The 12,151-nt window shown below is 41.2% G+C and overlaps 1 protein-coding gene across 4 annotated transcripts in view; it reads left to right on the forward strand.

Moving 5' to 3' along the window:
* Positions 1–12,151, forward strand: part of AKT1 (AKT serine/threonine kinase 1) — a 106,470-nt gene that overhangs the window by 76,654 nt on the left and 17,665 nt on the right. The window contains exons 12-14 of one of the 4 annotated variants that reach the window (XR_010921152.1): positions 1,634–1,696; positions 2,315–3,382; positions 4,114–4,161. The exons of 2 other annotated variants lie outside the window; for them this stretch is intronic. Coding sequence is in view for 1 of the 2 variants with exons in the window: in XM_067554962.1 (XP_067411063.1) it covers positions 1,634–1,696; positions 2,315–2,378 (127 nt within the window). In the remaining variant the exon portion in view is untranslated. Of the gene's footprint in view, positions 1–1,633; positions 1,697–2,314; positions 3,857–4,113; positions 4,162–12,151 lie in introns of those variants that run through there. One more of the 4 variants, XM_067554962.1, reaches the window with a different exon arrangement.

Consider the following 12,151-nt stretch of genomic DNA (forward strand, 5'->3'; position numbering starts at 1 on the left):
GCCCCCCCAGGGGTCTCAGTTCAGGCACATCTTGCAGGACATTCTCAAGCAAAACTGGACATTGCCAGACTCATTGTTCCAGCATGGCCAAGGCAGTGTTAGTTCTCAGACCTCCACATGTTGTTGGTTCAGCCTCCCATATCTCTTCCTCTTCACCCTGATCTCCTGACTTCGCATCATGGTCAGATTTCACATCCAGCGCCCAGTTCCCTGGATCTCACAGCATGGGTGCTGCATGATTAGATGAAGAGGAATTGAAGTTGGAGGCGGTCCAGCAAATCTTGCTTAATCGTAGAAAGTCCTCCACCAGAGTGACCTATTTGGCCAAATGGAAGTAGTTCTTGATGTGGTCATTAGCCCAGGGAGTTCAACCGAAGATGGTTTGTATCCAGGACGTCTCGTAGTACCTGTTATGCCTTCATTCTTCTGGTCTTGCACTTAGTTCATTGAGAGTACACTTGGCAGCAATTTCAGCATTTCATCCACCCATCCATGAGAATTCAGTATTTTCTAACTCTGTGGTAGTGAGGTTCTTGAAAGGAGTCACTCGTCTCCACCTGCTGGTAAAAGAAATGATTCCTTTGTGGAACTGTAATATTGTCTTAGCGACTCTTATGGGACTCTCTTCAGGCCTCTAGTAATTTCTTTCTTCCTTCTTTGTGAGAAAACTGCTTTCCTTGTGGTGATAACTTCTGCAAGGAGAATGGGAGAGTTGCAGGCTTTGATGGTAGTCTCCTTACATGCAATTTTCCAAATACAAAGTATTGGAGTAGGTACTTTATACTCTTGACGTTTGGAGGGAAGGAACTAAGGGGGAGGTCTCAGAACTAAGGGGAGCTCTATACGACCACAAAGTGTAAGTGCTGCCCATATGGGTACTATTGTACTAGGCAAAGTTCTTCAGCTTCAGTGTGCTGGCCATGTGCATACCTATATGGAATGCATGTCTGCATCTTATCTCTAAGAACAACAGTTACAATACAGTAAGTAACTTTTTTTCATAGATTCAAAGACCAGAACAGACTAACATCCAGTCTGATCTCCTGTATAATATTGGCCATAGAACTTCCCCAAAATAATTCCTAGAGCAGAGCTTTTAGAAAAAAAATCCAGTCTTGATGAAAAAATTTTCAGTGATTGAGAATCCACCATGAACCTTGTTCCAACTGGTAATTACTCTCATCATTTAAAAAATTATGCTTTATTTCCCATCTGAATTTGTCTAAATTCAATTTTGAGCCATTGGATCATGTTATATATTTTCTCTTCTAGACTTAATAGCTCATTAGTAAACATTTGTTCCCCTTGTAGGTCCTTTTTGGCGGTGCTAGCCCATTGGGGGCCATAAGTGGGGAATATTTTTGCCTTCCCCCCATAATAAAACAGACAAGTTCTTACAATAAAAAGCGAATAGGGGGGCCCCATTGAGCTGCTTGGGGTCCTAAGCAATTGCTTAGTCTGTTAATGCCTAGCGCTGTCTCTGACATATTGAATGTAAACAAGTCATCCATTAACTTTCTCTTTGTTAAGGTGCTCAGTCTATTTAACTTGAGTCTTTCACTATAAGACCTGTTTTCTAATCCAGTAATCAGTCTTGCGGCTCTTCTCCAAACCCTCTCCAATTTATCAACAGCCTTCCCAAATTATGGACACCAGAATTGGACACAGTATTCCAGCAGCAGTCACAAATACAGAGGTAAAAGAACCTCTTTACTTCCACTCAAGATTCTCTTTCTATGCACCTGTAACGAAGTGGCTTATCCCTTACTGCCTGGAGGGCCTGGGGCTAGCCAACTCTGATTACTAAAGGACATACACCTGTGTGAGAGTAGCTGATTCCCTATAAAGAGCGGCAGCTGGCTGCAGTAAGCTGAGAGATGCTCAGGAAACAGAAGCCTGAGAAGCTGTAGCTGGCTTGAGAAAACAGCGGCTGCGGAGAGCAAGAGTAGCTCTTGCAGAGACTTTGAGCTATGACTGGCTCTGGGGAGGGCTGGGAATCCCCCAATTAGGAGGAGAGAGACTGAACTGGTGCTGCGCCTGGAGGGCCAATGTGTACCTGAGAACTGAATAAAGTGGTCCCTAGTAGGGAATGTTGTAATTTCCTTTGGATTGTGGTGTTTGGTTAAGGAGCCCTACGGAGGGGGAAAGCAGAGGCGAGGAGCTGGAGAGCGACCTCAGGCCATGAGGGGGAGATTGGGTGGTAGCCAACCCCATTACAGCAACCAAGGATCTCCCTTAGCCCTTTTAGCTACAGAGTTGCATTGGGAGATCATGTTCAGCTGATTATCCACCACCACCCCCAAATCTTTTTCAGAATTACTGCTTTCCAGCAGAGAGTTCCCCATCCTGTAAGTATGGCCTACATTCTTTGTTCCTAGATGTATTCATTTACATTCAGCCTATTAAAACACACATTGTTTGCTTGTGTCTAGTTTACCAAGTGATCCAGATCGCTCTGTATCAGTGACCTGTCCTCTTCGTTATTTATGACTCCCTCAATTTTTGTGTCCTCTGCAAACTTTATCAGTGACAATTTTATTGATGAAATTGTTAAATAACATAGGGCCAAGAATCTGTGGGACCCCACTAGAAACACACCTGCTCAATGACGATTCCTTGTTTACAACTACATTTTGAGACCTATGAGTTTAGCCAGCTTTTATTCTATTTCATGTATGCCATGTTAATTTTATATTCCAGTTTTTTTAATCAGTGTCCTACAGTACCAAATCAAACACCTTAAATAAGTCCAAGTAAATTACACCAACTCTGTGACCTTTATCAACCAAACGTCTAGTCTCATTAAAAAATGATATCAAGTTAGTTTGACAGGATCTATGTTCCATAAACTCTTGTTGGCATTAATTATATTACCCTCCTTAAATTCTTTATTAATCGAGTCCTGTATCAGCCACTCCATTATCTTGCCTGGGATTGATGTCAGACTGACAGGCCTATAATCACTCGAGTCATCCCATTTCCCCTTTTCAAATACTGGCACAAGATTAGTTTTCTTCCAGTTTTCTGAAATTTCCCTAGTATTCCGAGATTTATTGAAAATCAACATTAATGGTCCAGCGAACTCCTTGGCTAGCTCTTTTACAACTCTGGGATGCAAATTATCTGGATCTGATGATTTTAAAATGTCTGACTTTAGTAGCTGCTGTTTAAGATCCTCCTGAGATGCTAGTGGAATGGAAAGAGTATTATCATATGATATAACTACATCATCTGTTTTCCCCCAAATACAGAACAAGAATATTTATTGAACACTTCTACTTTTTCTGCGTTATTATTGACGATTCTACCATTTCCATCCAACAATGGACCAGTACCATTGTTAGTGTCTCTGGAAATAACTTAATCCCCTGGAATTAAACAGGTAGTAGTACAACAAGTGGGTAAATAAAGTCACACACAATTTTCTAAAAATAATAGACCTCTCCCATGGTTTCCACATCTGGCTTCTATTCCCCGCTGTGACTGAGGTGACCTGCAATCTCTCAGATATCTTATCTGTGAAAGGGGTGAATAATAGTCACCTACCCTAAAATAGCAGCATGAGTCATAGAAATGGAGGGCTGGAAGGGACCTTAAAAATCTAGTCCAGCCCCCTGAGCTGAGTCAGGACCAAGTATACCTTAGATCATCCCTGACAGATGTTTGTCTAATCTTTTAAAACCTCCAGTGATGAGCATTAGGCCTTCCTTGGTAACCGGATCCAGTACTTAATTACCCTTATAGTTAGAGAGGTCCCAGAGGGATAGCAGTGTTAGTCTGTATACAGCAAAAACAAGTGTCCTGTAGCACCTTAAAGACTAACAAATTTCTGCGGGCATAAGCTTTCGTGGGCTGCCACCCCGTGCATCTTCATGCATCTGACAAAGTGGGTTGCAGCCCACAACATTTTATGAGCTTAACAAATTTCTGCAGGCATAAGCTCATAAGCTTTCGTGGGCTGCAACCCACTTCGTCAGATGACTGGGGTTGCAGCCCACAAAAGCTTATGCCCGCAGAAATTTGTTAGTCTTTAAGGTGCTACAGGACTCTTGTGGGGTTTTTTTATAGTTAGAAAGTTTTCCCAATACCTAACCTAAATTTCCTTTGTTACAGATTAAGCCAATTACGTCTTGTCCTACTTTCAGTGGACATGGAGAACAATTAATCTGAGTCCTCTTTGTAACAGTCCTTTAATGTTTTTGATGGCATGTTATCAGGTTCCCCCCTCAGCCGCCTTTTTCCAAGACTTAACATGTCCAACTTCTTTAACTTTTCCTCATAGGTCAGGTTTTCTAAACCTTTTATCATTTTTGTTGCTCTCCTTTGAGTTCTCCAATTTGTCTACATCTTTTCGAAAGAGTGGTGCCCAGAATTGGACATACTACTCCAGCTAAGGTCTCACCAGTGCCAGGTAGAACAGAACAGTTTACCTCCTGTGTCTTAGATATGACACTTTTTCTGTTAATACTCCCCAGAATATTTGCCTTTTTTGCAACTGCATCACATTGTTGGGTCATATTCAATTTGTGATCCACTATAACACCTAGATATTTTTCTGCAGTACTACTGCCTTGTCAGTTATTCCCCATTTTGAATTTGTGCATTTGATTTTTCCTTCCTAATTGTAGTACTCTGCACTTGTCTTTATCGAATTTCATTTTATTGATTTCAGACCAATTCTCTAACATGTCACAATCGTTTTTCACTCTAATCCTGTACTCCGAAGTGCTTGCAAAACCCCTCCTCGCGTGGTGTCATCTGCACATTTTATAAGCATATTCTTCATTCCATTGTCCAAGTCATTAATGAAAATATTGAATAGTACTAGACTCAGGACTGACCTCTCCAGGACCCCACTAGATAACGCCTCCCAGTTGACAGTGAACCATTCATTGGTAACTACGCTTTGAGTCTCAATGTTTTTTGTTTTTGTCTTTTTCAAACAGTAGTGTACTCACTTTATAGTAATTTCATCTAGACAACATTTCCCTAATTTGTTTATGAGAATGTCATGTGGGACTTAATAAAAAGCCTTATCAAAATATATCTTGTCTGTTTCCCTACACATCCACTAGCCAGTAACTCTGTCAAAGAAGGAAATTAGGTTGGGTTGGTGTAATTTGTCCTTGACAAATCTATGTTGGCTATTACTTACCACCTTATTATCCTCTAGCTGCTTACAAACAGATTATTTAATAATTTGTTCCAGGATCTTTCCAGGTATCAAAGTTAGGCTGATTGGTCTATAAGTCCCTGGGGTCTTCCTCTCTAAGAGCCTAAAACCTTGTTTAATAATGAGGTTGTGTGAGGGCCCAGAAATGCTAGCAGCTAACAGTGGAAGAGCCAGGATTAGAACTCTGTTTTTGGGCTTGCACTTTTGTGCCTCTTCCACTAGGCTACAGGAAACTGTTGGGGAGTCTCCCCCCATGAAGTCACATGATTACTAGAACTTCGTGTCATCATGAGACTGCATGCAGCAGGAGCCATCATCATGAAACTCAGCAACACTGAATTGATACTTGTAAGTGGTGGAGAGGGAGGAGAGAGCCCCAATCATAAAGGAAATTGAAACGTGATTCCCACAATAAAATATCTTTGCAGATGATAATATAGTGAAATACTGAGTTTGGGAATTTTTCAGCTAAATAGCCAGTAACCAATGAATCCTGGCCTGATATCAAGAAATTTAAGATTACAAAGTACTTGTCCTATCTCATCTGGTAATGTCTAAGAAGTATTAGCATTCTGCAAGATATGTTTTCAAGTAAAACTGATCCAGCTTCAAATTCATAAGCATATGAGGAAAGATAATTGTACACACCTTTTAATCACTGCTCTTTCCCAAAATCCCCCCTTTTATAAGAGTAAAGGAATGTTGAGGTTTCTTTTGGGAGCCATATAAACTTATTCATCTTGTAATGTGAATCTTGGTTTTCCTAAGAAGAGCAAAGCTATGCTATCAACATTTCCTTTTAATATGATCTGATGTTTTCCTCTACTGCCTTGTGATGGATCTTAGATTGAGGGAGGCAAAAATTCTAGCACCTTGTTACATTTGAAATTGCAAAGCTTCCAAAGAACTTTATTATCCTTTTTCAAAGATCAGAAACCAGTAAATCTTGACTGGGTCAACATGCTCCTCATACACTCTGTATATAGTTTATGCGTGCATGCACACACAATCAGCAGGAAATAACTAATAAACCTCCTAATGAAACTCAGCCTTGCTGAACTTGGAGGAGTCTCAGCACCTGCAGATTTTATGCCTGGATTTGGACCCTTCTCACTGTAATCTGGGTTCCAGCACATCCAGTTCACCATATAAAGATGGCCTCAAATGTTTGTATTCTCTCTCACATTCCAAGCTATGAGTAAGTCATTACCTCAAGTTTTCTTTCCTTCCCATCTTCCCTTATTGGCACTTTCTGTTCCTTGTCATCATGAAGGAATGAGAAATAGAATTTTCAGCAATTCGTAGGACCACTATTAAAAGTGAGCTCCCACAGCCACCAAGCCTCTCAGCAAAACATCATGAACCTCAGTCAGTTTTGGAGTTCAGCGACCTAGGATTACTCCATTTAGCAAACAGAGTGCTCCTGCATCTCTCTGTTTCTAGTTACTGTTTCTCCCTCACAAAGAATGTTAAGGCTGCAGACACATGCCTGGGGTCTGAGTGCATGAATCAACCTACAAGAAATCCAAACCTTTGAAAGTGCAAATTCACCGTTGAAGCCCCAAGAGAGACAGTCTTCCATTTTCCCTTCTCTGCATTAGAGTATCACAAATATGTCTGACAGATAGTGGATTTTATCATTTTGTTTCATTATATGCAGGTCTCAAATACTAAAGTTTTGTCTTCATCTAGAGAAATGTGACCTGAGAACCACTTTAAGCCCACACAATTCTTGTAAAGCACTTCACATCTGCACACAAGTGCTTCAGCAGGTGTATGAACTGGTTTAGTCTATGCTATTTCAATCTGAACCAGTTTAGCAGCAGCATGAGCATGGACAAGCTGAATTAGTTCAATAGTCCTCCAGCTACTGGCCTAAAATGCTTGAGTGGCCTTTTGAAATATCCCACAATCCATTGCTTCTGCATCAAACCTACTTACCTTACAAAGAAGCAGGGAAGAGAAGGTAACGTTTAAAGCAAAAAGAGGCAGTCATATTATACTGTCAATACATCTTAGATATCTAAACATAAAATGACAGGGCGTATTTTCACCCTCATAGCTGATGTAGAATAGGCATTGCCCTTCCAACCCAAAATAATATTTAATAAGTGGCTCTATCTTCCACATAGGAGAGAGCAGCACAGAGTCTGTTCCTGCTGTTAGTACGGCTCACAGGGAGACAAAGTAGATACAAGCCCTAAGTCCTTGTGCAGGGCTGCTACAGTGAAGTCTCCAAGCTCAGCTCCTTGTTCAGATAAGTAACTTTTCCCCCTGGCAACCTGCAGCCACTCCCATTGCTACAGTAAACACAATTGGGCTTTGCTGAGCTGACTTCCTTGAGCCCTTGGACTATGCTCAGCCCGGTGTGGAACCATTCAATGAACAATTCAGGGTGTCCCGATAACCAATCCCAGCTGGAAATTTGAAACGCACCATGACAAGTTTGCTTTAAAACTTTCAAAAATGCAATTTTAAAAAAAGGTCATTTCTAGTTTTGATGAAAATGTTGCTGGTTGTGAAAATTTCACACAAAATGCTTCATGTTCACGGAGCTCCGCAAATGAGAGATGGGCTAATTTGGAATGGTGATGGTCTCTCATTGAATATTTGTGTAGGCTTAATTCTGACCAGACAGTAATTGTCAGAACTGAAGGCCAAACTGAGAGGTTAAACCACCACAGAACCTGATATCATACTAACAGGTGGAGGACTAGAAGAATTCTGCCAGCTCTGCCTTCAAAAATTATTTCATATTAATGCCTAAGGATCCGAGTTGGTCACAGAGGTCACAGATTCCATGACTTTCCGGGACCTCTGAGACTTCTGGGGCAGAGCTGAAGCAGCTGTCAGCCTGGACCTGCCGCCAAACAGCTGATTGGCAGCCAGCCCTGGGGCCGTGGAGCAGCAGCCGCCCAACAGCTGACTGGTGGCCAGCCTGCCAGAGCAGCAGGCTGGAGCAGCTGCAAGGCCCAGCAGCTCGGTTTCTCCCACCCCCTCCCCCTGAGTATTTTTAGTAAAAGTCAGGGACAGGTTGTGGGCTTCCATTAATTTTTGTTCATTGCCTGCGATCTGCCCCTGACTTTTACTAAAAATACCAGTGACAGAATCTTAAACCTAACAATGCTGAAATGACTGGACACCACAGGGTAGATAAAACCACGCTTTTGATCATTACACTGATTGTTTCACAAAACAAATTGCCTGTGAAATTCTTAAACATCACATCCACCACAATCTCTCCAACGCCACGAGGACAGCTATACGGCCCCTAAAATGTAACCACCACAGATAGTGATCAAACCAGCAGATAAAGGAGGTGACATGATAGTCCTCAACTGTGATGACTGTATGAATGAGGACAACTGTCTGACATCATCCACTATAAAGAACTCAAAGAAGATCCCACACCACAATTTACCCAGGAATTTAAGGATATCATCAAATCCTTTCCCAAGCAACTCCCAGAGAAACTCTACAAACTCATCCCCCATGAACCCAGCTGTGACAGGTTCTGAGTCAGGAGCTGTCACTCAAATCCCCACCAATTTAGATTAATTGGGATCTAAGTGGAAGACCAATTAACAAATAGGGCCACAGCTGAAGGGCTAAATAGGAGAAGCAACCCCAGCAGTGGGAGCAGATAAATAGGAAGGAAGCCCAGGGGGAGGTGCAGAGCCTGAAAGAAAGCAGAGCTGGTTGCTGCTAGTACCGCTCCCTTTTACCCCAGATGTAAAAAGGAAGCTGATTGGGACTTGTATATATATATAAATAGTACTAGTGTAGAACACTATAATAAAGCATGGTGGTTGTGAAGGTGACCTGGAATGAATGTGGTCTGTATATAAAGTGAGACAGACTTATTAGAAACCATCCCATGACACCATCTACATACTTGCACGATGCACAAACAAGGGAACCCAGGCAGACCCATCATCTGTAGCCATGGCACTCTTACTGAAGGAATATTGGGACTTGTAGAAACCATCCTCAAACCACGCATCACACAAAAGGACAGCTTCTTCTAGGACACAACCAACTTCTTCCAGAAACTCTGCAACATTAACAACCTCCCTCAGAACACCATCCTTACCACCATGGATGTCATTTCCCTACATACCAACAGCCCTCATAATGATAGTATAGCTGTCTGCCTCAAATATTTACAAAACAATGCACACATCACCAAAATCATCCATTTCATTCTCACCCATAACAATTTTACATTCAACAACAAACAAGTTGTCCAAACCATGGGAACAGCCATAGGTACAAGGATGGCTCCCCAATATGCCAAACTCTTTGTGGGCCACCTTGAAGACATTTTTTTGGACAAATGCACCCCGAAACCAGTGATATAATTGAGATACATCAATGATATTTTCATCCTCTGGACAGATGACTTAAACTCCCTCAGAGATTTCCACCACAGCCTCAGACACCACCATCCATCCATTAAACTCTGGAACACTCCCACAGTAGCATCAATTTCTTGGACACCACAATCTGCTTCAACAATGGAACGCTTCAGTCAAATATGTACAAGAAACCCACGGATAACCACACCTACCATCATAATTCCAGTAACCACTTCAAACACACAAAGATATGTTATCTACAGCCAGGCACTCAGATACCACAGAATGTGCTCTGAGGACAAAGTCAGGGATATACACCTTAATACACTCAAAACCATCTTCACCAAACAAAGACACTCAGCCAGAGAAGTAGATAGCATCATGGAATGGGACCACCCAAATATCCCGAGAAAACCTGCTTCAATACAGAAATAAAGCCCCCTCTGACCGCACACGCTTAATTGTCACTTACCACCCCACACTGGAACTCATTCAGGGTATCATCAAACTACAACCCATACTTGATGAGGACCCCATCTTTTCTGAACCTCCTCTTCTGGCCTTCAAACAATCCCCCGAGCCTCTCTAAGCTGATCATTAGAAGTAAGCTCCCCACAGACTGGGACACACGACCTCAAAGCGGCACCTGACCCTGCCAGAACAACATGGAAAAATTTGAAGACATATCACCATTGCTACAATGATCAACACCCCCACAACACACCTTTCAAGATGCATGGATCCTTATCACAACATGTGGTGTACCTCTAAATGCCCCAATAACAACTATGTAGGTGAAATCAGACAATCACTATACTCTTAAATGAACTTACGCAGGAAAATGCTAAAAAGACAAAAACACCATATCCCTTGTGGGTGAACATTTTTCACAAAGCGATTACTTTGTATCTGATCTATCAGTTCTCATCCTCAAAGGAAACCTGCACAACACTTTCAAAAGATGAGCCTGGGATCTTAAATTCATAATTTTGCTAGACACTAAAAATGATGGAATTAATAAAGACACTGGATTTATGGCTTAGTGAGTTGTAATACTAATCCCTCTTTTTGTCCTATGAGTACAAGGTGTAATGGGCCAAATATTCTAACCAACGCTAAACTGTTGGATCTTGTATTTAGCTGTGACATTCTCAGTACCTTTCCCAGACCTGAAAAAGATCTCTGTGTAGCTTGAAAGCTTATCTGTCTCACCAGCAGAAGTTAGTCCAATAGAAGATATTACCTCACCAGCTTTGTCTGCTAAAATTTAAGCAAAAGAGTTCCAAAGCACTGCAGTGTGTTAATGCTTCTGTTTAATCTGCAAATGTAGATTGCTTTTGAGGGTTGCAATGGTCAAATTTGAGTTGAAGGAAGCAGATTGTCATCTTAGGTGTATCGAGGGTGTAGGCTTTATCATAGTCAGAGGGATCATTTTAAGACCTAGTAATGAAAGTGGCTTTAGTGTTGATTTGGGACTACATACGACTTGGAGACACTTGTGAAGCAGTGGATTCTAGAAACAATACAAACTGGAAATGGAAGGAATTTTACTCCTTCGGTTCCATAGTGTTTAGAAAATGTGTGCCTATTGCTAAAATATCATTCTTCTCTGCAGCATTCAAGTGAAAGGAAGAACATTTAGAAAGAACAAAGTGTGCTTTTTAACACATACATCAGTCTGGTCCTAGCATTGATTAGATCTTTCTAAATGCAAGGTGGACCTTAGGGAATATCTGTTGCAGTGACTGATAAGGATTTCAATAACAATATCTGCATCATGAGTTATGTCTTGAAAGCTCTGCATGGGAATATTAAAATATTGTGTTTGGAGGTTTTGGAATTGCTCAATATTTTAGCACAACAATATATTTTTGGAAACAGGTGGAGACCAACTGGAGAATAAAGTGATTTAAGAGTCTGCTGGGAAAAAGGTAACTGGGGAAGATGCAAAAATGAGCAACAGAACACAGTCAAGAACCTAGAGCTTAAGGGTGTAAAAGACCTTCCAGATGATAGTCTCATCATGTTATACCATCTTGTGTGGTCCTGATCCAGCAAAGTATTTAAGCGCTAGCTTGTCATCAGTGGGACTACTCACATGGTTAAAGTTAAGTAGATGCTTAAATGCTTTTCTGGATAAGAACCATGCTGCGGTAGAGTTGAGATTCCTAAGATGAAGAACTAGTATTTTTTTTTTTAAGCTGGGAATGGAGCTAGGTGCTTAGCATTGTATAATCCCTTATATTGATGAGTCTATCCAGGGTTCAGTAACCTTTTTTGTGTGTTTCTTTTGAAGGATATAAATCCATAAGATTACTGGTTACATATTATAAGCCTGTCAGTGACTTAAATATGCAGAATCATTATTGTATTTGCATTTAGTTTCTCTTCAGAGTGACAGCTGAGTCTCTCTCACTTCTGGAGCACAGACATTTGCAGTCAGATCATTAAAATAACTTCCAGGTTAGATGCAGTTGTATAAGTTCAGAGAATGCCCATACTTCATGGTTTTTCTAAGCACCTTTCTACAATGATTCTTCTCTTTTGGACTTAGACTGAAGCACAAAATAAAGATCCTTGAACTTGGAAGCAAACATGAACAAACAAATGTTTGGCACTC

Source organism: Emydura macquarii, unplaced genomic scaffold (genome assembly GCF_026122565.2).
Source record: "Emydura macquarii macquarii isolate MOO-44397 ecotype Brisbane River unplaced genomic scaffold, CSIRO-AGI_Emac_v2 contig_1551, whole genome shotgun sequence".
Taxonomy (NCBI): Eukaryota; Metazoa; Chordata; order Testudines; family Chelidae; genus Emydura; species Emydura macquarii.